The sequence below is a fragment of the Parus major genome, chromosome 3 (genome assembly GCF_001522545.3).
Source record: "Parus major isolate Abel chromosome 3, Parus_major1.1, whole genome shotgun sequence".
Classification (NCBI taxonomy): domain Eukaryota; kingdom Metazoa; phylum Chordata; class Aves; order Passeriformes; family Paridae; genus Parus; species Parus major.
The window spans coordinates 77,747,452-77,768,522 of NC_031770.1; the positions used below are offsets into that span (position 1 = coordinate 77,747,452).

General features: G+C 43.9%; 1 protein-coding gene across 4 annotated transcripts; it reads left to right on the forward strand.

The window, feature by feature from the left end:
• Nucleotides 1-2,250: 2,250 nt before the first annotated feature.
• Nucleotides 2,251-20,385, forward strand: CNR1 (cannabinoid receptor 1). 4 transcript variants are annotated; one of them, XM_015623071.1, is made up of 4 exons: nucleotides 2,251-2,448; nucleotides 9,614-9,706; nucleotides 10,154-10,210; nucleotides 15,213-20,385. In XM_015623071.1, exon 4 carries the CDS (start codon nucleotides 15,274-15,276, stop codon nucleotides 16,693-16,695), a length of 1,422 nt encoding a protein of 473 aa, XP_015478557.1. In that variant the 5' UTR covers nucleotides 2,251-2,448; nucleotides 9,614-9,706; nucleotides 10,154-10,210; nucleotides 15,213-15,273; the 3' UTR covers nucleotides 16,696-20,385. The 4 variants fall into 4 exon arrangements, with proteins under 4 accessions (XP_015478557.1, XP_015478556.1, XP_015478554.1 ...); XM_015623068.3 differs by lacking the exon at nucleotides 2,251-2,448 and adding an exon at nucleotides 2,817-3,397; XM_015623069.3 differs by lacking the exons at nucleotides 2,251-2,448; nucleotides 10,154-10,210 and adding an exon at nucleotides 2,819-3,397.
• The last annotated feature ends 686 nt before the right edge of the window (nucleotides 20,386-21,071 follow it).

Genomic DNA, 21,071 nt, shown 5'->3' on the forward strand with positions numbered 1-21,071 from the left:
AGGGTGACAAGGTGCCCCATGGTTATTCAGGTTGAGAACCTGCTGCTTGAATCACTTCTGGCTACCCAGAAGTAGTCGGTAAACTGCTGTCAATCCTAGCCATCCTGTTGAACTTGTAGGCTGAACAGGCAGTAGCAACTGTGCAGGATTGTAAGGGGGGAAAAAACCCTCAGTATGTGGCCATGGCTGTATGTTCAACCCTGCAATGTCCTTCTCTACCATCCAAGCTTAGAAGTGATGGAAAGAAGGATTATCCCAAGACTGGAGTGATGCTTAGCTCAGGATGGGAATCTTTAGCAAGTCAAAAACGTGGCAGTAGAATGAACAGTAATATGTGCCCTTAAATTCCCTCTGAGGGCAGATTTTATTCTGGCAATGTCCACTTAATGTGACTTGCAGAGGGGATGTGTCCCTCCATAAACACGGAAGGGCAGTTTAACTCGGTAGGTTCACACTGAAAGCAAAAGTATTCAACTCTTTCAAAGAATTTAAAAAAAAAAATCTCAGTGGTCTTAGTCCTCTGAGAAGTCAGTACTTTCTGAAATGCACAGGTAAAGAGAAGTCTGATCTGATTTAATGCAGTCCTAAACAAAGTTCTTTTTACATTCCACCACTTCCGAATGACCAAACAGACAGACCAATACCAGAAACTCATGCTGGGCACAAATGAGTTGGCCTTTTTTATCCCTTCCACTTTTCTAACAGGGAGTGCCATTTGAAATTATCTCTTTTCTTGTTAATTTAACGATTACCATCAGAAAGAGCCAGCGGCTGAAAAATTATAGGCAGTAATTATGATCTTGCAGACTCGCTCTGGGACTCGATGCAGGGAAAACATTGGATTGTGAGAACGAGGCTGTGCTTCTCGGCAGATGCACTTTGGTGGATGGAGCCTGGAGATTTTGGTTGCCTCAGACCTTGAGGGCCCAGCTTGCGAAACCTTCAGGAGGAAGAGTCACTGTGAGATGGCAGGCACATCTTGAGTTGGACACCCCTAAAAATACAGCCACCCGAAACCTTTAACCATCACTTGTCAAGGGTTGAGTGTTTTTTTAACCTGATAAACAAGGAAAATCACATATTCCTCCTCCATGCGTGGATGTACCGGTTCAACTAAATGGTAGATGGACCAGTTAATGTCTTTAGACGCTATGTCAAATGATAAATATTTATCATGTTTCAGTATTAATTCGTGTGAAGACAAATACATATGTATGACACTGCAGAGGCAGAAACACACGATCAAAGCCAGCTGGATATTACAGTGTTTAGGAACTGGCTGTTGAATAAAGTTCATCTTTCCAGTTATGCCCATTGCCTATCCACCCTTGGAGCCATTTCGCCCCTCTGAGATGAGGGAATCCCCAGCACTTCTGAGGGCTGCCATGACGGCTGTGGTGTAAGCCCGAAAACACCGAAGGCGGGACTCAGGGGTAGCGAGAAAAAGGGAAATACACTATGTCAAACCCCTGGTGTTACACAGGAAATACTGGGACAGGGAAAGGACGCCCCACGAGGGCAGCCACAGCCGCCAACCTCCGCAGCCCCCTGGGCGCTCCAACCCCGCGGCCCCGGGGCGAGAGCGGAGCCGGTCCCCGCTGTCCCCAGGCGGTGCGGGCGGGTGGCGGGGCCGGGCCGGGTCCCCAAGGCGGGGATGCGCCGTCCGCCCCCCCGGGCCGGAGGAGGCGCTGCCTTCCACATTGGCTGGGGGCCGGCGCGCCGCCTCCCCCGGCCCCGCTCCCCCGCGCCCGGCCGGGGGGCGCGGCGGCGGAGCGCCGGCACGACGGGGCTCACGGCCCGGCAGCGCCCACGGCCGGCGGGGCGCGGGGTGGGGCACGGCCCGAAACGGAGCCGCTCTCCGCCGCCCGCCCCTGCGGTGTCCCCCGGTGTTCCCGTGTCCCTCCCCCGGGGCGAAGTTTGGCCAGCGCCGCCTGTCCGCCCCGGTGCTGCCAGGGCCGGGACAAAAGGCACACACTGACACGTGATGGGCGCCGGGCTTCATAAATGGGACCGGAGCGGGGCGGAAGGCGGGGGGGACGCAGCGGCGGCGTGTGCCGGAGCCACGCCGGGCGCCCGGCGGCTCCCGCGCTGCCTCCCCGCGCCGAGGCGGCGGCGGGCGGAGGCGGCGGAGGCGGCGGAGGCGGCGGAGGAGGGGGCGGGCGGGCGGCACATGGAGCGGCGGCGGCGGCAGGGCGGCGGAGCCCGGAGCGCCGCCTGAGCCGGGCGAGCGAGGGCGGCGGTGGTCGGAGAGGAGGCGCCGAGGGGAGGGAAGCGAAGAAGGGGAGGCAGCCGGGGGGAGAAGTCTCCCACCTCCTCCTTCCCCTCACCGGCACCGCCTCCTCGGCGGTCCCCAGTGCCGGGGTGCCCGGGTGGGGCGGCGCTCCCGCTCCCTGCCGGGGGTCGGCGCGGCCGGAGCAGGCGGGGATCGCGGCCGGTGCCGTGCGGAGGGTAAGGACGGCGCGGGGCGGGAGGGGGGGCAGGGGAGGGCGGCGGGTGCCCCCCGGTCGGGGGGCCAGGGACCCGTCGTCCCCCTCAAAGTTTGTTGGCGGCGTGGGTGGGAGGGGGGTTTTCGGGGAATGACACCGGCTGCCCCGACGGCGGAACGGGCGGAGGGGAGGCGGCTGCCTGCGGAGCATCCCTCCCCGTGATCCGCCGCCGCGTCCCACGGCGATCGCGACCCACGCTGCGGCGGGGGCCGGGCACCGCGCGGGTCTCTGCCCCGGGCACGGCCCCGCGCCGCCGCCTCGGGCAGCCGGGGCGAGGTGGAGGTAGCCCGGCGGCCACCCGGGAAAAGCCGGTGGTCCGGGGAGCGCAGTTTGGCTTGGCGAGCCCGGCCGGAGGAGTGGGCACCCGGCGGCCGAGGGGAGCCCAGCAGCGGGCGGGGGTGCGGGCGGCTGGTGGCGTTATGGTTAACACGCGTCTATTCTTCTGTGCGCGGAGCCGGTAGCCTCCCGTGCTCCCACAGGACCTTATCTGACATCGGAGGTTTTTCCTCTCGTCCTGACCCGCTGGTGATTTACAGCGGGTGGCGTTCGGTCCGGCTTGCCCGTGCACTTTTCCTCTCAAAACTCTGTCTTTGAGGCTGTAAGCGAAATAAAAGGCGGTTCGCAATTTTGTGCGCAGTGATGTTCCGTTAAAAAATGTCACTTAGTCGTCCAGCATCCTCAGAATATCCCGGCAGGGTTTGTTGGTTGGTTTGTTTTTGTCTGAAATTTGGAAGCCCGGGGGGGAAAGAGCTGAAAAAGAGTGAGACTTTTAAACTTCATGCAGCGTTTGACATGTGAAATCTTCATCTGTTGAGAAATAATTTTGTGTAACCAGATGGGCTTATTTCAAATGGGCATCTTTTTGTCTCAAAGACGTCTGCAAATCTCCACTGAGAACACCCCTGGATGAGGTATGTACCAAGCCTTTGGTAGGAGAGAGCTCGTTACTGTGATTGCAGTTTGATTAAGTAAAATGGTGTCAGAAGATGAAGTCCATAGTTTTCCTTCTTTCTCTAAAATTGTCATTGCTGTTATTTTCTCTTTGACAGCAAATGATAATATTAACAGTTTTGTCACATGTTTTTTTTCTTTCAGAAAATAAAGAGACATATATAACAGAGCCAGATAGCAAAATTCTCCTTGAGTATCTACTAGGGAGGCTTAAAAAAACCCCACAAAAACAGTGTAGCTTTTATAACCTGCTAAAGGTGTAGGATTATTTTTTTCCTTTTTTCTTACATGTATCATGTTGTTTTCATTGTTATTGTTCACCCTTTCTTAAAGGAATATGGCATTCTCTGCTGGGGGTGGCATTGCTGTTAAGGCGAAGAATCAGAGTGATACTGAATATGATGTTCAATAACAAAATGTAAAGCATTGCAAAAATTACTTGGCTGTGTTTAATTATTTTCGTATTATACCTCATATCAACCACCAGCATGGGTTTTTCTTTCTCAAGAAGAGGAAAAAGCCCTGTGACCATAGTAGGAATATTTATTATGTGGCAGAGTTTATTAAATCAGTCATAAAAGAAATGAACGTAACATCTTTAAACAGTTCAGAAGATGAATGTGTAATTTCTGATTTGCTTGAGGTTAAAATTAGTTTTGTGGCAACGAGTAACAGCTTTGCTTTATTATCTGTTGGTCCTTGGAATAAGAGGCAGAACCATTTGAATAAAACCATTTTAAAGCAGAATTCATAAAAGCTATAATTGTTTGACTGAGCCAGCAGGCACCTATTGCCAGAAGGGGAAAAAAAGTTGCCTAGGTAAAGAAATTGACTTGCTGAGAATTTAGCTCGTTGACCATTCTGTGATACCTAAACTCACAGGAATGGAATCAAAATACCTATAAAACTCAAGGTGAAGGTGGAAGCAGGTTATAGTACTGTGAGGACGAGCCAGTGGATGCTTTTGATCCTGGCTGTTTTTCTTTGATGAATGATACGAGCTCAGTTGCATAAAGGACCACGTTAAAGGCTTTTATGCTCTGTTGAAGGACTGACAGGTCTTAGCCAATGCAAGCCTTTCTTTAACTTCCCCTATTACAAGTTTTTGATTGGGCAGCAGAAGTTCAGAAAGAAATAACTTTTTTTTTTTCTTTCTTTCTGAAGCCATATTTGACTTTCAGCCTTTACTGTGGCTGTCTCAAAATGCTTGCAGACTGTCATCCCATTGGGAATTTTGGTGCTGAAAATGCTACGCACTAGAGAGGGAGAGCTGACATGGTTTTCTATTGAGTTGAGGAGACTTAAGAATCCAAACTCGTATGTTAATTTAGTATTGCCCAAGATTTTTATGAATACATTGCCATTCTTGATTCTGCAGGTCTCATGCACTGTCTTCCGCTCACCTAGTTTCTTTAATTCTGCATGGTTTAAAGAGAAATTTAAAGAGAAATAACTTCTCAAATACAAACTTTGTGACCTCTCTAGTCATACAGTAACCTACCTAGGCATCTGCAGAATTCATTTTTCTCAATGGTGATTACTCTTCATTTCTTTCCAGTTGTCTATTTTGTCTTTATCTGATAGTCCTCATGAAACAGTAAATTATTTTTTTGCTGCAATTTCCCAAAGAATTTAGGCTATGTAACATGATGAATGTTCTATAAAACCACTCGTCGACCATTTAGGTGAGAATTTTGAGAATTTTCTCTTCTCCAGCAGCAAATTCAGTCTGCTGATGATTTAAAATTCGTACTGTGGGCGACCCTAGCACTGGGATTTGGCCAAGTTCAAAGCAGCTATGCAGATGGACACACAAGACAGAAGGCAGAGGGAAATAGACCCTTTTAATCATAACAAGGCTGCTCTTGTTTTCTTATCTACAGTGGAAATGCATGCAAGTCCCTTGTACCTAAAAGCAAGCTTGCAAATGTGCCAGAATAGACAGCAAGAGCATTTGTTATTAATGCAAAGTTAAAAATGTGACAACTTGTCTTCTCAGTACTGCTCTGTGTGTCTCCATTTCTAGACTGACACCGTACTGCTGCCAAAAGTGCACATCCCATCACTGCTGGTGGGATAAGGATTTCCCCCCAAAACTCACACCCTTTGAAAGTGTGTGGTTTTGTTAATGATTACTGAAACCAGCTATGACCTGTCATTTTGAAATGGCTATAATGACTTATAAATCAATTTCTTGTTAGAAAGAACTTTTTCTTCCCGTTTTTCCCGAAGGTGCCGTTGTTGCCCATGAAAAATGATTTGGTTTACAACATAAGGTCGGAGCACGTTTTATTCTGCCGTTTGTGCCTCATGCAGGGGCATTACGGTGATGCACAGCCCCAGTTTGGTTCTGCCTCTGCAGTAGGAATATCCTCTCTTGGTGAAACTGGCCACATCCAAATTACAGACAAAATAGGTATTTCATTACAGTGCATGTTAGTATGTTGTTCACTTCATATACTTTGGCTGGACTGTTAGTGAAGGTGGATGTTTTAGACAATTCAGATGTTGTATTGCTTGTATAGATTGAGGCTAGATGGCATCAAATAGTACCTCATTCTGCGTTAACCTCTTTTCTGGCAGTTATATATTCTTAATAAAGGTGTGTTTACTCACTACAAGTACTGAGCAGGAGCAGGTCTGTACTGTCAATTCCCTTTCACCCCTCACTGGAGTAGTTTCCATCTTTCTGCATTTTAGGAAACATTTCAAAGTTTGTGTTTGGGGTCTTGGGGGGCTCCCACCTTCCACCTTCCTGTTCTGCTGACCTCAGAAATCACTGCTCTTAGTCAGTTGTACCACTGTTTTAGGGAATGCAGCACTGAAGTCCAGACTATGTACATACCTGGAATATTAGGTGACATATGTGTATATATATATATATATATATATATATATATGTATATACATGCAAAAAAACTTCTACAGGATCTCAGTGATAGATATATTAGTTTTAGATCCTTGCATTTAGCCAAAAGGGCTGTGTATAAGGGAATTCAAAAAGATGTTCAGCAATCATCTTGCCTATATTTTTTTGTACCTACACTTGTAGCTTGTCTGCGTGTACTCTAGCACTTGAAATTTGAGTTTATGCATGACATACTGCAGGGTTTGTGAGACTTCAGTTCTTCCTCTAGGCATGTGGTTTTTTTATTTATGTCTATTTGTAAGTTTATGCATAGAAGTATACCTATATATATATATAAAGTCGTAACTCATCCCTCAGTATATTTTAGCTATTTGTCCAAGTCTGATGTAATATTGGTTGGAGTCTCTCCACAATTTGTTGTTCTGCTACTTGGATATCAAATTCTACTGTAATTCTTTCTCACTTCTCTTCCCTCCCTCTCTCCTTTTTTTAAAAAAAGAAGAGCATATGCATATTTCAAAGACATACACCATTGCCAAGCAATCTGGTGTAGTGGCTTAATATGCTGGCAAATAATTTCACAAGTTATTTGTGTGTGAAGGCAGTATATTTGAATATCATTATATTGTGAATGTAACTATGAAGACAGTTATCTGAGCTTATTTAAATCTTAGGAAAGGCCTAAGCTCCAGAAATAAAATAATGTTTTTCATTTTTTAATTGGGAGTGCATATTTTTGTCCTTTGCTAATGCTGGTGGCACGGGACATCACAGTTGCCAAAAGCCTTTTTATCTTAGCTTCTGAGCATTGCCAATACTTGATGGCCTAAAAAAAGAATGCAGGAGAAGCAGACTCTTGAAGACTGAGGTAGAAGGGATGTTGCTTTGCAATGTGTTGCTGGTCTTCTGTGCACTTGTCATTACCTGTGAACCTCTTTTTCACTTTTGGTGTGTTTTTCCACCATATGGGTCACTCAGTGACTCCATTTGAGCACTCTCTTCCTTTCCACCTTTGATCTCTGTATCCTGTATCATTTTCCTTAAGCAGTTTGATTTTTGTTAATGTCCCTGGCCAAATTTGCTCAGCTAACCTGCATGTCCCCAGCCTGGTCCCCAGTGTCAGTGCTGTCCTTTTCTCTGACCTTACCAAGGATGGCTTCTCAGAGCCCTTTGCATCTTCCATTGTCGTTTGAATGCAGATCAGAAGTGGACTTTCAAAAGAGCAAGTCATTGCCTGCAGAGCGAGCAGTGGATCTGTTCTTTCTGTATGGTGAGATCTGAAAAATCCCACTAGCTATATCCTTTAGCTTATGGAGGTGTCTCTGAAGTTCGCACAGCTCAGAAGAGGAGGGAGGTTTTCTCTCGTGAATTTTCTCCTTCACCTGATATGCTTTCCTCCAGCCTATCACAAAGGCAATTCTTCTCTTTCTCTAAAATCTGTATCCCTGCCTCACTGAGGCACTTCCACTTGGGTCTTCCTTTCTTACCTTTCTACACTTTGCTCCTGTCTCACCTGGAGATGTCTTATTCTTAGTATGGGTTCAGTAGTTATCTTTCCTCTCTCCTGCCAATCCTTACCACACCAATAACTTAACCCACATTACCATTGCTCTCGGCATCTCCTTGCTATCTCATGATTTCTTTAATTAAAACTTGTTACAGCCAGTTTGTTGCAGGGGGATGAGAAGGCAGACATACACTCTGTGTTGTTTATGAGAGTTCTCCCTGGAGCCTGATGTTTTTGCTATCTTTCTGTCTCTAAACCTTAAATATTTTTATAAAGTTCACTAATATTTTCTTCTGCAACAAATTTGTGACCTTCTGTGTTCTGCTCTGGCCATTGCATGGAAACTGTTTTCTAGGAGTGGTTCTCTCCCTCTCTATCTCTTTTCTTCCTAATAAGTGTGGTTTTCCTCCAGTTTGATTCTCTAGATATTACATTCTTCTGGAGACCTTTAGCATTTAGCATCCAATGGAGCCTGATCTTTTTTGTCCTGCTCTGTTGTTTCAAATGACTTCTCTCCCTTAAACTACATCTTGTGTACTAAGCTGCTGTTTCTTACAGGTACTTCCAGGAGATTGAGTGCTCAGCCCCTGTCTCATTTCCACCTGGCTGGGCTTCTCTGTCTCCACTTAACATTTATGTAAATTCTGCTCCACAATAATTGCCTTTACGTTTTGGCATTAGAGAATGGCTGGAAAAGAGGCTGGAGATGACAGGATTTCTGTTGGAATTTTAAAATCCAAGATAAACTCTTCTGTGAAAAAGAAAAAGTTTGAGAGTTCAAAATTAACCAGCTTAATGAGTTCTCTTCCATTTTCTTTAAAATGTAAGTCCCATAGCATTGTATCAAACTTTTTATATTACCTACTCATTCTGCTTTATTAGAGAAGAAGAATAGAAAGTCCTTTTTTGGGAAACAGTCCCTAAACTGGAGCTGATTTTAAGCAAGCGGACAGGTTTCCTTTTATCTGAGTCTTTCATACTTCAGCAAGACTCCTCATCCTCTTTCAAATTCTATCTTTAGATGTAATTAAGGTAATAGGAAGTAAACTGTGGAAGATCTTTAAATCCTACAGTTTTACAATTGCCACCTCTGCCTTCCATCCCTTCTTCCAAAAGCTGGGCAGAGCAGGTAGCTCTAGTGTGACCTTGATCGTCCCCTGGCTGGTTTGTAACTTCAATACTTGCCCTTGTCTACAGGACAAACAGGAAATGTATGTATAAGGGGATGTATTTCACAAGCTGAGGAGTTTTGGGTGACCTCAGGAGATTTTTCACAAAGATGGGGCACCTGCCCCTGCTCTTCCTCCTCTGCATCTGTGTGGGATGCAGGAGGTGCACCCTTGGTTTGCTTAATTCAGTGGAAGGGCTTCAAGCTAAGCTTCTCATCAGGCATGCACCCTGCCTCTTGGAATATCAGTTAGTGCCGTTATTTCCAGATGTTTAGCACTCAATCCAGCATGGAACAACTCGAGCAGCTTAGAGATGGGCAGCAGGATGTAGAGGTTGACAGCATGCTCACCTGGGTCACAGAGAGCAAAGTTTTGGTCCTTCCCCTGAACCAGAAGGAGCGGGGCTTCAGCCTTGCTTTTGAATCTTTATGATCTTAGACACTTGTATATGCTCTGGCTGTTTGGAACATAAGGTGCAGCCTCCTTTTCTCTGTACCACAAAATCACCTGTGCTAAAACTGGTACACACATCTTGCCAAATTTGGAGGGAGGAAATAATACTATTCCTTTTAAAAATATTGTCCATCGCTGATTAACACCCTGTTTTCCCCCTTGTTTTGTTTTCGTTCAGGTTGTCAACTGCTGGATGCTGGGGGGTGTCACATAGGAGCCATTGGCCCACAAATTGGAACAGTCCAGTCCTTATCCTGCTAGTGTGCAAACGGTATGTTAATTAACACAAATAACCATGTAGCTGTGCCTTCTTGCTAATTAAGGTTCAACTTGCCGAAGATATGATCATGTTACATAAGTACAAAATTGGGTTCATTACTTGCATGCCCTAGTTTAACCCATAGCTGATAGTGCCTTGCTGTATCTGGAAGATAACATCCCTTATTTGCTCCTCTCCTAGCATCTGTGCTCCTTCCCGATCCCTCACACAGAGAAAATTCTGACTGCAATGAGTGCAGGTTTTCCTGAATTAGGAGTGACAGCATATTTGCCATTTTTAGCCTAGGAGTAGCACAGTTTTGGAGATGGAGTAGTAAACCAGTAAATAGGATAGGGGTAACATTGCCTTCGCATTCTTCTCAGCATGTGTTTTTTTCCTTGCTTGGTGTTACTGAGTCTGAGAGTGCCATTTCTCAGTCTACACATTTCTGTCTCCAAGGCTTGGAAACCTTGTTCTGTCCTCGAAGCTGTATTGTCCATCACCATATGGGATAAGGTAATTATTAGCCATATAAATTTTTATTTTATAGGACAATTCTAATTCCTAGAGGCCAACAGTTACCATGGTAGAACTCATTTCTATAACAGTTTTACAACTGACTGCATGCAAGTGTAAATTACTGCTGTTTCTCCTGTGGGAGTACTTTGTGGACCCAGTTTGGGAGGAGTCCCAGTGTACTGGACACTGTGCAGACTTATCAGAAGATAATGCCCTTCCCTGAATGACTTAGAACCTTACAAGGTGTAAATAAGGAGAGTGCATATGTATGCAATATATAATGCATATATTTTTGTGCATTCAGAAATTGTTTGAATTCTTCTTACTTGTCCTTTAGCCTGTTCTTAATTAACTATGATTATCGTAGAAGAAATGTATAGACATGGAGATCAAAATATTTTCTAAAATGGAAGCTAAAAGGGTTTGATTCTGGATTTCCCTTTCTTGTTTTGATTCCTTTCTTGCAGTGTCAACATTTTTGCAGCTATCAGTATCATCATTGTATTGCTCATAATTACTTTCTGAGGAAGAGCATAAATACTCACTCTTTTCTATTCAGGCTATTAAAATTGCTTTATCAATCATCCTGGTTTGAAAATTGTAACAAATTCAGCTCTTTTTGTAGACAATGATAAAAACTTTCCAGCTTTCCTTCTATCCCGGAACAGTAGGAGAAGATAGATAATAGCATTTTAATGGTCATGTTCTTGTTCCCCAAGTGAACTGGTCTTGTGGACCAACAAGAAGTCTGGAGGAGGTATAATTGTTCCTGTTGTCCTTGATGATAATTTACTAGCCTCTTATGTACTGTATATTATTTATTTTACCTGAAGTGTATTTATATTCTGATATCCAAGCATCTTTTAGAGGCTATATGTAACCACACAGTGGAGGGCACTAGTAAGGCTTTCCCCCTCAACTCTTCATTAATTCTTTCACTTTAAAGGCAGAGCCTTAGGAAGTTGTGTCTTCAACCTTCAGGTGATATTTAACACCTCATGTGTTCCATCCCTGGTAAAGTTGGCAGGAAAAGAGGACCGAAGCAGTTGAGCACAAGTCACTGCAGGCAGCTAAGCCGGGAGTTTGTCAAAGCCGCTCCATCTAGTGGCAGTCACTTTGCACAGCTGGTCTGGCAGTGCCCATCAACAGCTGCTGGATGATGGGAGAAAGGTCTAAAATGGTGCTCAGTTATGACTGTTCTGGTCTGGTCTTCAAGATAAAAGATCCTGAAGTTTTTCTCTGTTGTTAAATTCTTCTCCGTGGTCATAATTCAGTACTTGCTGTGAATTGCTGCATGCAGTTGTGGAAATACATCAAGATTTTTGAGTGCCAGTGTTGATACCGCCTCTCCTTCATATTTAATTAATGTTTCAGTCTTTTAAAAGCTGTTTTAAAATGAGTGAGGTAGTAGAGCTCATTTATGGAAGGAATGAAGCTGAGAGCTTTGAAAACTCAAAGAAGTTGGAAGAGTGAATTCTAGCAGGGCAGGAGAGTTGGCAGAGTAGGGAGGCTCTCCCTTACTGCCACTCTGCCTGTGAGGGAAGCTTTCTGCAGCACACAGCTGTCACTCCAGCCCCATGGAGAGAGGATGAACGGGTGCAGGGGACACTTCTCTGCGGAAGCTCTGAGAAGCCAGAGTGGCTCCTGGAGTATTTCATGTGGAGATGGTCATGGGTCTTGGGCAGGATGGGTTTGGATTGTGTTGAAGCCAGCTGTGAAGAGCAGTGTGGCTGGATGGAATGGAGTGTCTGTTTCCAAGGGCACTGCCTGCTCAGAACTCCAGGTTTGGACAGAAATGCTCAGAGACAAAATGTGTGTATGGCATGTGCACCTGACCATATGAAAAAAACAAGACCATTGCGTCTGCCATGTCTTTTCTTTCTATGTCAAATTGTGTAGCAACTGTGATATCTGTGTACCCTGTGATTCTGCAGGGCCAAAGGTCCAGTTTTGTTTTCTCCAGACCGCTATGGAAAACCTTGCTGATATCTTCAGTGCATTTTAGTAGTGAGCTTATATTGAGATAAGCTAGTATCTAAATTAAAATAAATGAATTTTCTGTAAAGTGTAATTCCAGATCAGGCAAGTGGTTGTTTTACTGCAACTTTAATAAAAATCAACTGCAGCTTGAATAGGTGCATGCACACATACTGCTAGAAATTTCCAATTAGGATATTCCCAGCAGCAAACAAAACCAAAATTAATGTTAGCAGCATCCCCCAAAGCCTAAACTACACTACTAATGAACTCCCAAGTACTCTCAAAGAAAACTCTCTTTGCAGAGACAATAAGGTAAAAATTACTGTAATAATCTCAATGTAAAAATACAGAGGGGGGAAAAAAAAGTCATTAACATTCAAAGTCACATTTGCCTCTCCTGATCCCGTTAACCGTGTTGTTAGCATAACATATGCATGTGTAGTGATATTGTCACATAACTCACTGCCACCTTCAAAAGAGCACACAAGAATTCGTGTTCTTTCATTTGTATTTCAAATAAAGGTAGGGGTTGCATGGCACCTAATTCTGAGGAAGTCTGTACTTGACATGGCTCCAGCAGGGACCAGCTACCTCATAACGATTTGTTTGTCTGTCTAGCAGAAGTGCTCAGTTGAATACAATTTATGAAGCTTTCCTCAGACATAATCTTCTCGACATGGGACTGTGGCTTTACTCATTAAAATGGTTCTCTTTCTTCTGTCAAAAATAAGCTTGAATAGCAGAGGATACCACAGCAATCTTTACATATTTATAGAACTACTTTTTTTATTTAATATTTTTTGTTAGTTTTTAAATTAATAACACATTCTTCACTTCTGGTTTTAAAATGGTGTTACAATGCCAAGCTTAAAGTTACCAGACTTCACCTAAAGGATATTTTTCAGCAGAGTCACCTTTTCAGCATGTAACATCTGCAAATTCTCTAGGAACAACTATAAAACAGAAAAGTACCTTCCATATTAGATGATTGCTGTTCATTTTTAATGTATGCTTCTGTGACATTTCCCTCCTTCACTGCTCACGCCCTCAGAATTAAATTCCTTAATACTATCTGTCTGTCTGTCTAATAATTGTTATTTGCTGAGCAAACTGTGTCTGCAAAAGCTGACTCAGCCAGTATATGTTGTGTGTTGCAACTGTCCCAGTAAGGGTTGTTTGTACTCATACTTTGCAGCATTGGAATTGCAGTGTCTTCTGAAGGTCTAAGTTCATATATTCCCTTTAATACTCAATGTCCAGGCCTGCTTTATAAAAGGCAAAACTTTAAAGAGCTATGGAAGAAGTCTTGACTGTTCACATGCTATAAGGGCAGTATAAATATATCATCAGCCAAGTGATCTCTGCTTCTTTGGAAATGCTCATGGTTTCCCATATTTTTAAGTACTGCTATTGTTGTAGAGAGGCTTTCTTTTCTTCCTTCCTACATAGTTTTCGTGGGAAAGGAGAACACTGGTACCTACTGTGCATGGCTCCTCTTTAGGAGTTGGGGTGATCAGTACTCTGATTTTGGCAGATAAACTCATGTAGCCTTTCTGACCGTTTATTGTCAGTTGTGTAAAGTGAACAGGTTAAGTCAGCACAAGCCTATGTACTGGCATCTAGGATTTCGTGAGTACAACAATTTCCTCCATACTAAAAGCAAGAAGAGGCTTGGTTTGCTCCTGTTGCTAATTAATCATTGAGATGTCCCATACCAGATGCAGAATATTTGTAGCACACAAGAGGAGTGATTCTGGCTCTTATTTGTATTCAGACCACTCTCATCCTTTGAGGTGGTGGAAGGGGGCCCTAAAGCAGATGTTCAATCCATATTCAAGGCATTTTCTATTGGCAAATTAATATAAAGGAGTACAGCATAAGAAGAGCTGTAGGACTTGTCTTGCATGTCGATGCATGCTCAGGTGCTGAAGGGGGGTCCTCTCCCAAGGGAACCCTGACCAAGAGTTGTTCCCCACAACTAGTCACCATCCATGAGCAAAGACTGTACTTGACAGATCTCAGAGACCACTGGCTACTTGGGGTCCTTCTGCTGGGTCCTCCCAGTTTTGAAGGGTACAGAATGTTTTGAGGGTGTCCCCAGGGGTACAAGTTATATTACAATGCTTCTCACAGAACCAGTGGTTCGTGATCCCTTTTGCCTGGAATTTTAGCCACTGCATAAATTTAGTGCCATGTTTATCTAGGCAAACTTGAACTGACTGAATCTTCTGGTGTGTACAGAGCAGGTCACTGATTCTCTCACTGACTTAACAGGGCTGGTCATCTTTTCCTGAAACTGTGGACAGAGCTGGGTAACCCACCTCCCTCATATTGCTCAAACATTCCAGTACCTTAGTTTGCTTAGCAGAAGAAGGAATAGAGCAATCTCTATGTATGAGTGTAATGAAGCTATATATTTATAGATCAAATACCTTGCTAAAAAATTTGCAGTAGCAAATTCAGGATGTTAATAGACCTCAGATTGTTATAGCAGGATAATAAATATACATAGGCATACTGGGTGAACTGTGAAATTTGGAGTGCATGGCTCTGTCCTCATTGCCTCTGTTGCGAATTTTTCAAAACCCTCAGTGCCTTTTGAAAGAAAAACAATGGAGGTGGTGACTCAGTTTAGTGCTGCCCCTGCAGTGACACTTGGTATTATCTAAATGAAGCAAGGAATATTGGTCTGCAAGGTACTTTGCAATCAGAAGCTGAGAAAAATATCTTTCTGGTGAAGCAGCTCAGAAAGTTTTGATGAAAAATGAAAATTGTTTTCCTGTGAAACACTCAATTCCCCATGCCTCTGTTTTTCACATCACTTCTTAGTGTAATTCAGTTTTAGTGAAATCCAGGTGATTTCTTTCTAAGTGCTCAACCCACCCTGATTTCCCGCAGTGGCAAAGCTAGGACCTGCCCTGAATACCAGAGAAGGGTCGATTTTCTTTTACACAGTTCAGCTAAGTTATCCGTGGAGTTTGTCTCCCTGTTAATGAAGTCTGATCTCTTCCCCATATAGGATTTCCTCCGATGCGTTTTTTCATCCCCCAAGTATCTCTGAAACCAACAAGACTGGGGTTATGAAGTCAATTCTAGATGGCCTCGCAGATACAACTTTCCGAACAATCACGACAGATCTCCTTTACGTGGGCTCCAACGATATCCAGTACGAAGACATGAAAGGCGACATGGCATCCAAGCTGGGGTACTACCCCCAGAAGTTCCCTCTTTCTTCCTTCAGGGGTGATCCTTTCCAAGAAAAAATGACTGGAGGAGATGATTCCCTGTTGAGCATTATTCCCTCAGAGCAGGTCAACATCACAGAGTTTTACAACAAGTCCCTGTCCACTTTTAAGGATAATGAGGAGAATATACAGTGCGGGGAGAACTTTATGGATATGGAGTGTTTCATGATCCTGAACCCCAGCCAGCAGCTGGCCATCGCCGTGCTGTCGCTCACCCTGGGCACCTTCACAGTCCTAGAGAACCTCCTCGTCCTGTGTGTCATCCTCCACTCCCGAAGCCTCCGGTGTAGACCCTCCTACCATTTCATCGGCAGCCTGGCTGTGGCCGACCTCCTGGGCAGCGTGATTTTTGTCTACAGTTTTGTGGATTTCCATGTTTTCCACCGGAAGGATAGCCCCAACGTCTTCTTGTTCAAACTGGGTGGAGTTACAGCCTCCTTCACCGCCTCTGTAGGTAGCCTTTTCCTCACGGCAATAGACCGGTACATCTCTATACACAGGCCGCTAGCGTATAAAAGGATTGTTACCCGACCAAAGGCTGTCGTAGCATTTTGTGTGATGTGGACCATCGCCATCGTAATAGCCGTTCTTCCTCTGCTCGGCTGGAACTGCAAAAAGCTCAATTCTGTTTGTTCGGACATATTCCCCCTCATTGATGAGACGTACCTGATGTTCTGGATCGGGGTCACCAGCGTCCTCTTGTTGTTCATTGTCTATGCCTACATGTACATTCTGTGGAAGGCTCACAGCCACGCTGTTCGCATGTTGCAGCGAGGCACGCAGAAAAGCATAATCATTCAGTCGACGGAGGATGGTAAGGTACAGATCACTAGGCCCGATCAAACTCGTATGGACATCAGGTTAGCCAAAACCTTGGTCCTTATCCTAGTTGTTTTAATCATATGCTGGGGCCCTCTCCTCGCCATCATGGTGTACGATGTCTTTGGGAAAATGAACAAGCTGATCAAGACTATCTTTGCCTTCTGTAGCATGCTCTGTTTGCTGAATTCAACAGTGAATCCCATCATCTACGCTCTGAGGAGCAAGGACTTGCGACACGCCTTCCGCAGCATGTTCCCCACCTGCGAAGGGACCGCGCAGCCCCTGGATAACAGCATGGAGTCTGACTGCCAGCACAAACACGCCAACAACGCGGGGAACGTGCACAGGGCTGCCGAGAGCTGCATTAAGAGCACAGTTAAGATTGCCAAAGTTACCATGTCTGTCTCCACAGACACAACTGCTGAAGCGTTGTAAGTCAGAGACTTCTCAGCGTTGTGAGAAAAGAAATTTAAGTTTAAAAAAAAATAAAAATTAAAAAAAAATCAACAACAGAGAAAACCAAACCCATGGCTTAACGTGTTTGTACCCTCCTGTAATATTTTTTGGTTTGTCATTGTAAGCTGAGCAATGGTTGTGTTAAGAGCATTACCGTCAGCCAGTTCTTCAGGTTTTACAATTAGGGATTCTAGCTAAATTTTCACAAGTTTTTCTCAAAAGGTGTTTACTGAATAATAATGTTTCCTGAAAGAGCACAGAGAAAATACCAGATTAGCAATCATTCCTTTGGGGGTGTGAAGAATTGTGAAACCTAATTGAAAAATAACACATCCTAAACCAATACCATCAGATAAGAAAAAAACGCCTTGTATTCATGCTGTTCATTTCAATGTGAAATGTATTTCCTGTCTGTAAGTAATAGGAGTTTCTGATCTTTTCCAAAAGCAGTGCTGAGTTTAGAGGTTTTGTAAAACGTGTCGTGTCCTGTGAATTGTGTGCTGTTTTATTATGTGTTATTGATATTTGTCTGATTAAACAAAGTGATAAGGTAGAATTCCGTGGAAATAACGTGAAACGTGATATGTAAACCCCATTGAAAACACTTACTGTATTTGAAGAATTCCTATGAGATATTTTGGAAATTTTACACTTTTAGTGGTCTTCTGTGGACTTAGAGGAGAGGCTTTGTGTTCTTCTACTAAAATTATTTCCCCACTACCTTTTACTTTCACATGCATATGAGACTAACAGCAACAGAGGCATAGAGGAGGAATGTGAGAAAGGAATGCACTGGTTCAGACTTTTAAATACCACTGCGTTTTATACAGAAGGATGTTTATGGTTGCACAGACTACTGCCCTGCTCTTGGGCGTTGCGTGAATACGAACACTGAAAAGCAAGGGTCCTGGATTTTGGCTCCTTTAGTGGGCATCTGGTTTTAAGCCATGTGCTGGTTTTGGACCACTGAAGACAGCATGTGTCAGACTCAATGTGCGATGTTATCACTGTGCAGTCGACGTGTACTTGAAGTGTGTCACATTCCTGTATCCCAGGTCTAAGCAGATTCAGAGCCTGAGATGCCAAACTCTCGTCTTCACTAAAAGAGGAGGAAATATTGTCAGACATTTTCTTATTTTGTGAGCGTGTATATAAATAAATATCTCTGTGTGTGTATGTGTGTGTGTGTGTATGTGTGTGTGTAAGTATACTAACCGGTGTGAGTCATGGTAGCATAGCTAAGATAGGACACTATGACCAAATGTAACTGTATTTCTTGTTGCACGCTTTGCACACGAATTCTGTTTCTAAAATTGAGTTCTTCCAATTGATTACTGGTGAAAGTACCGTATTAAGAACATCTCGATCCACGCTGAGGTGTGTATCCATGTGCTAGAGGAAGCAACCTTTCAGTTGCACTTGAGAATAAAGGGAAATGAGAGGCAGAGAGCATGGAATGAGCCCACACTGACATGCTGTGGCTGTTGATGGTGTTCCTGAAGGCTGAGAAAGCCAGGAATAAATGGTAGTTTGTTTTAAGGCTGCGAGTATTCAAATCTGATAGCTTGCAATGAGGTGCATCTCTCTGAAGCCACTGACAAGGTTTGACACTACCAGGAAGAAGTTACTGAAGGAAAATAGTGACTGTTCCATGGTGGGACAGTTTCTGCAGCCCGGGACTGTCACAAGGAACATGCTACCAGATAGTCTTTGAGGCATGGATACTCTGTGATTCTGTTCTGAGTCATAAGGTCTGGGATCCTCTTCTCTGCTGCCTTGCTTTTTCAGACCGTTCCCTCACCCTTCTGGCTGATTTCTGCCAAAATAGCTGAAAACGCAGCTTTAGTCCTTTAGCTGCTTGGCACTTGCTGCAATAGGGGTGACTTTCTCCATGGCACAGGGCGAGTAGAACCAAATCCATACTGCCCTGCCCCTCATCCTTGTGCTTAGGTAGGGAGAGAGAGGGGGTGACACCCTGGCTCTCTGGCTCCCTTAGTGCAGGCCAGAGCAGCCGGCTGAACGAACACCCAGCCCCTTTCAGCCCGTGGCTCTGTGCAAGTGGCTCCAAGTTTAGGCTTGATGAGGGGTGGCATGTTTTAAGATAAGATTGGACCAGGTGAGGTGCTGAGCAACAGCTGGAAGAGACGGGGGTACTTTCCTACTCCACCCACCTCCCCTGCAGCTTACCTGTGTGATGGGAGGGCACCACACTCTTGAGGAGCCCACTGCAGTCAGCCAAAACCAGTGGATTGCAGAGAATTCCCAGAGGATGTCGTCCTCCTGAAAGATCTTATGTCTAGGTCTAGTCCATCCTAAAGCAGTCCTCTTGGAGGAGTGGGGGAAAGCCCATTTGAATTGTTAAGGGTATTTTAAGAGCCATTTTTGAAACTGTCTTCTTGTGAATTAAATGCAAACTTTGTGGAATTTTGTTGTGCATTCAAGTTCTAAATTTTACGATAAATCATGGGACAATGGGGCTGTCTTGGCACTTAACTTGGTGCTTACTGATATAATAAGAAATAGCATCCTGTGAAATGTTATCGTCTATCATCAGTATCTTCATTTGCATAATGAGTTTTTCTAAAGCTCTGGGAACTGCATCGGTTCAGTTAGAACCATTTATTAAATAGTTGGCAACAATTTCCTTACATGTTGCACACTAAGTAGAGCTACTCTTTCATTAGAAAAATCTGCTGTCATTCCAAGATAAGCTGTACTTACACTTCAGCTTTAGGTATTCCTAATTTGCAGTTGGCTACCTTCACTTAGTGATAGCACAGCCAAACGATACTGTGTTCCACAGCCACCACACACCATCATCTTCACCACTATCATCATCATCATCACCACTATCATCATCATCATCACCACCACCATCATCATCGCTAGTTGCAGTTACGTGTGTATGTACCAACTCCAAGTGTCACGTATCTACCTAGAAGACCATCTGTGTCACACGTGTGCAGAGTTAGATTCTCGAAAGTCTAATTGTATATTTGTATGATATAATCTCCTCAGTGCTGTGCAATCACTACCCACATCTTGCACTGGCCTTTCGATGACAATTTTAGTGTGTCTATTGTGAGATAGGCAGCGCGTTCTACCTGCTGTTATTTGGCTGAATGTATGTAAATAAGTGAAAAAAAAAAAAAAAAAAAGTCATCTGTACAACCAGTGGCCTAAAAAGTCTGTAATTGTGGACTAGGAAAATTGTTGAAGTTGCTGTGACATCTCAAATACTACCTTTGAATAAACTGTTTACAGGGTCTCTTGGGATGCTGTTTCACAGTGAAAGGAAAATTTTTCCTTGTGATAATATGAGGTAAAGAAATCAGATTACCTGAGGTTTTTATTTCCAGTGTTTCGAAGTGGAGAACATAACTCTTTATTGTCTGTAAATCTAACATTATTACTTCCTCTTAGAAGAATATTGTATCATTAGATGTTTGTTTGAGCTGGTAACATTCTTGCAACTGTTGCAATATTTTTCATTAGCAACCTGTATAATAGTTTGTACACAAGTACTGTTCAGATTGTCATGAAAAGTAGCTTTGACCATTTACTTACCAGTAGCAGAATAGTATTTCTGTAAGATTTCCAGTGTATTCCTACCATATCATATTTTATTTCTATAATGTAATTAAACTGTTATTTATTCAAGGAGAAAAAGTATTCCTCTGCTTTTTTGTTTTCCAAATTTTGAGATAACTGAGGAAGCCATGTGATGATGCTGCCTCATCCCACGATCTGGTGCTCTACGTTTTGTTTATAAGTTTGTCTGTCAGATTCTGAAACAACTGCTTAAACAACTTGACAACAGGTTGTCAAGCTTTGTGGGTTTTAATTGTACGTTGATATGTTTGAAGGAGGAGGTAGATCATATATTTTATATTTGTGTATCTAGTACTATGGAGACGAGAGAAATGACAGTTAAAACTGCATCTCCTGTTTCATTATGTAGGCAATTTCCCCTTTCCTCTGTATTAGCCAAATGCAATAAATTCCTTTTGCCTTCCTCAGATGCACGTTAGCTCAAAGATGTGACATTAAGACAAACTCATGTAGTTCAGAAAAACAAAACACAAAAGAACAGAAGAGTGGAATACAAATTAAAACAGTGCGGCCAGCAGCAGTGACAACCTAAATTAGTTATTGGGGGTTGTAAATGTAATCAGGGATGTGAGACAAAGAGTTAGTCTAGTTTTGGCCAGTGCCAGTTGGGACAGAGTTGATGGGTGTAGGGAGTGGATGATGAAGTGGTCCAGGAGGGATTCATCGAAGCTGTGCAGAGAGAGCAGGCTCAGCCGTGCCACTGCCTATGAATCACATTAAAGTGCTCCCACTGCTGCTCATCC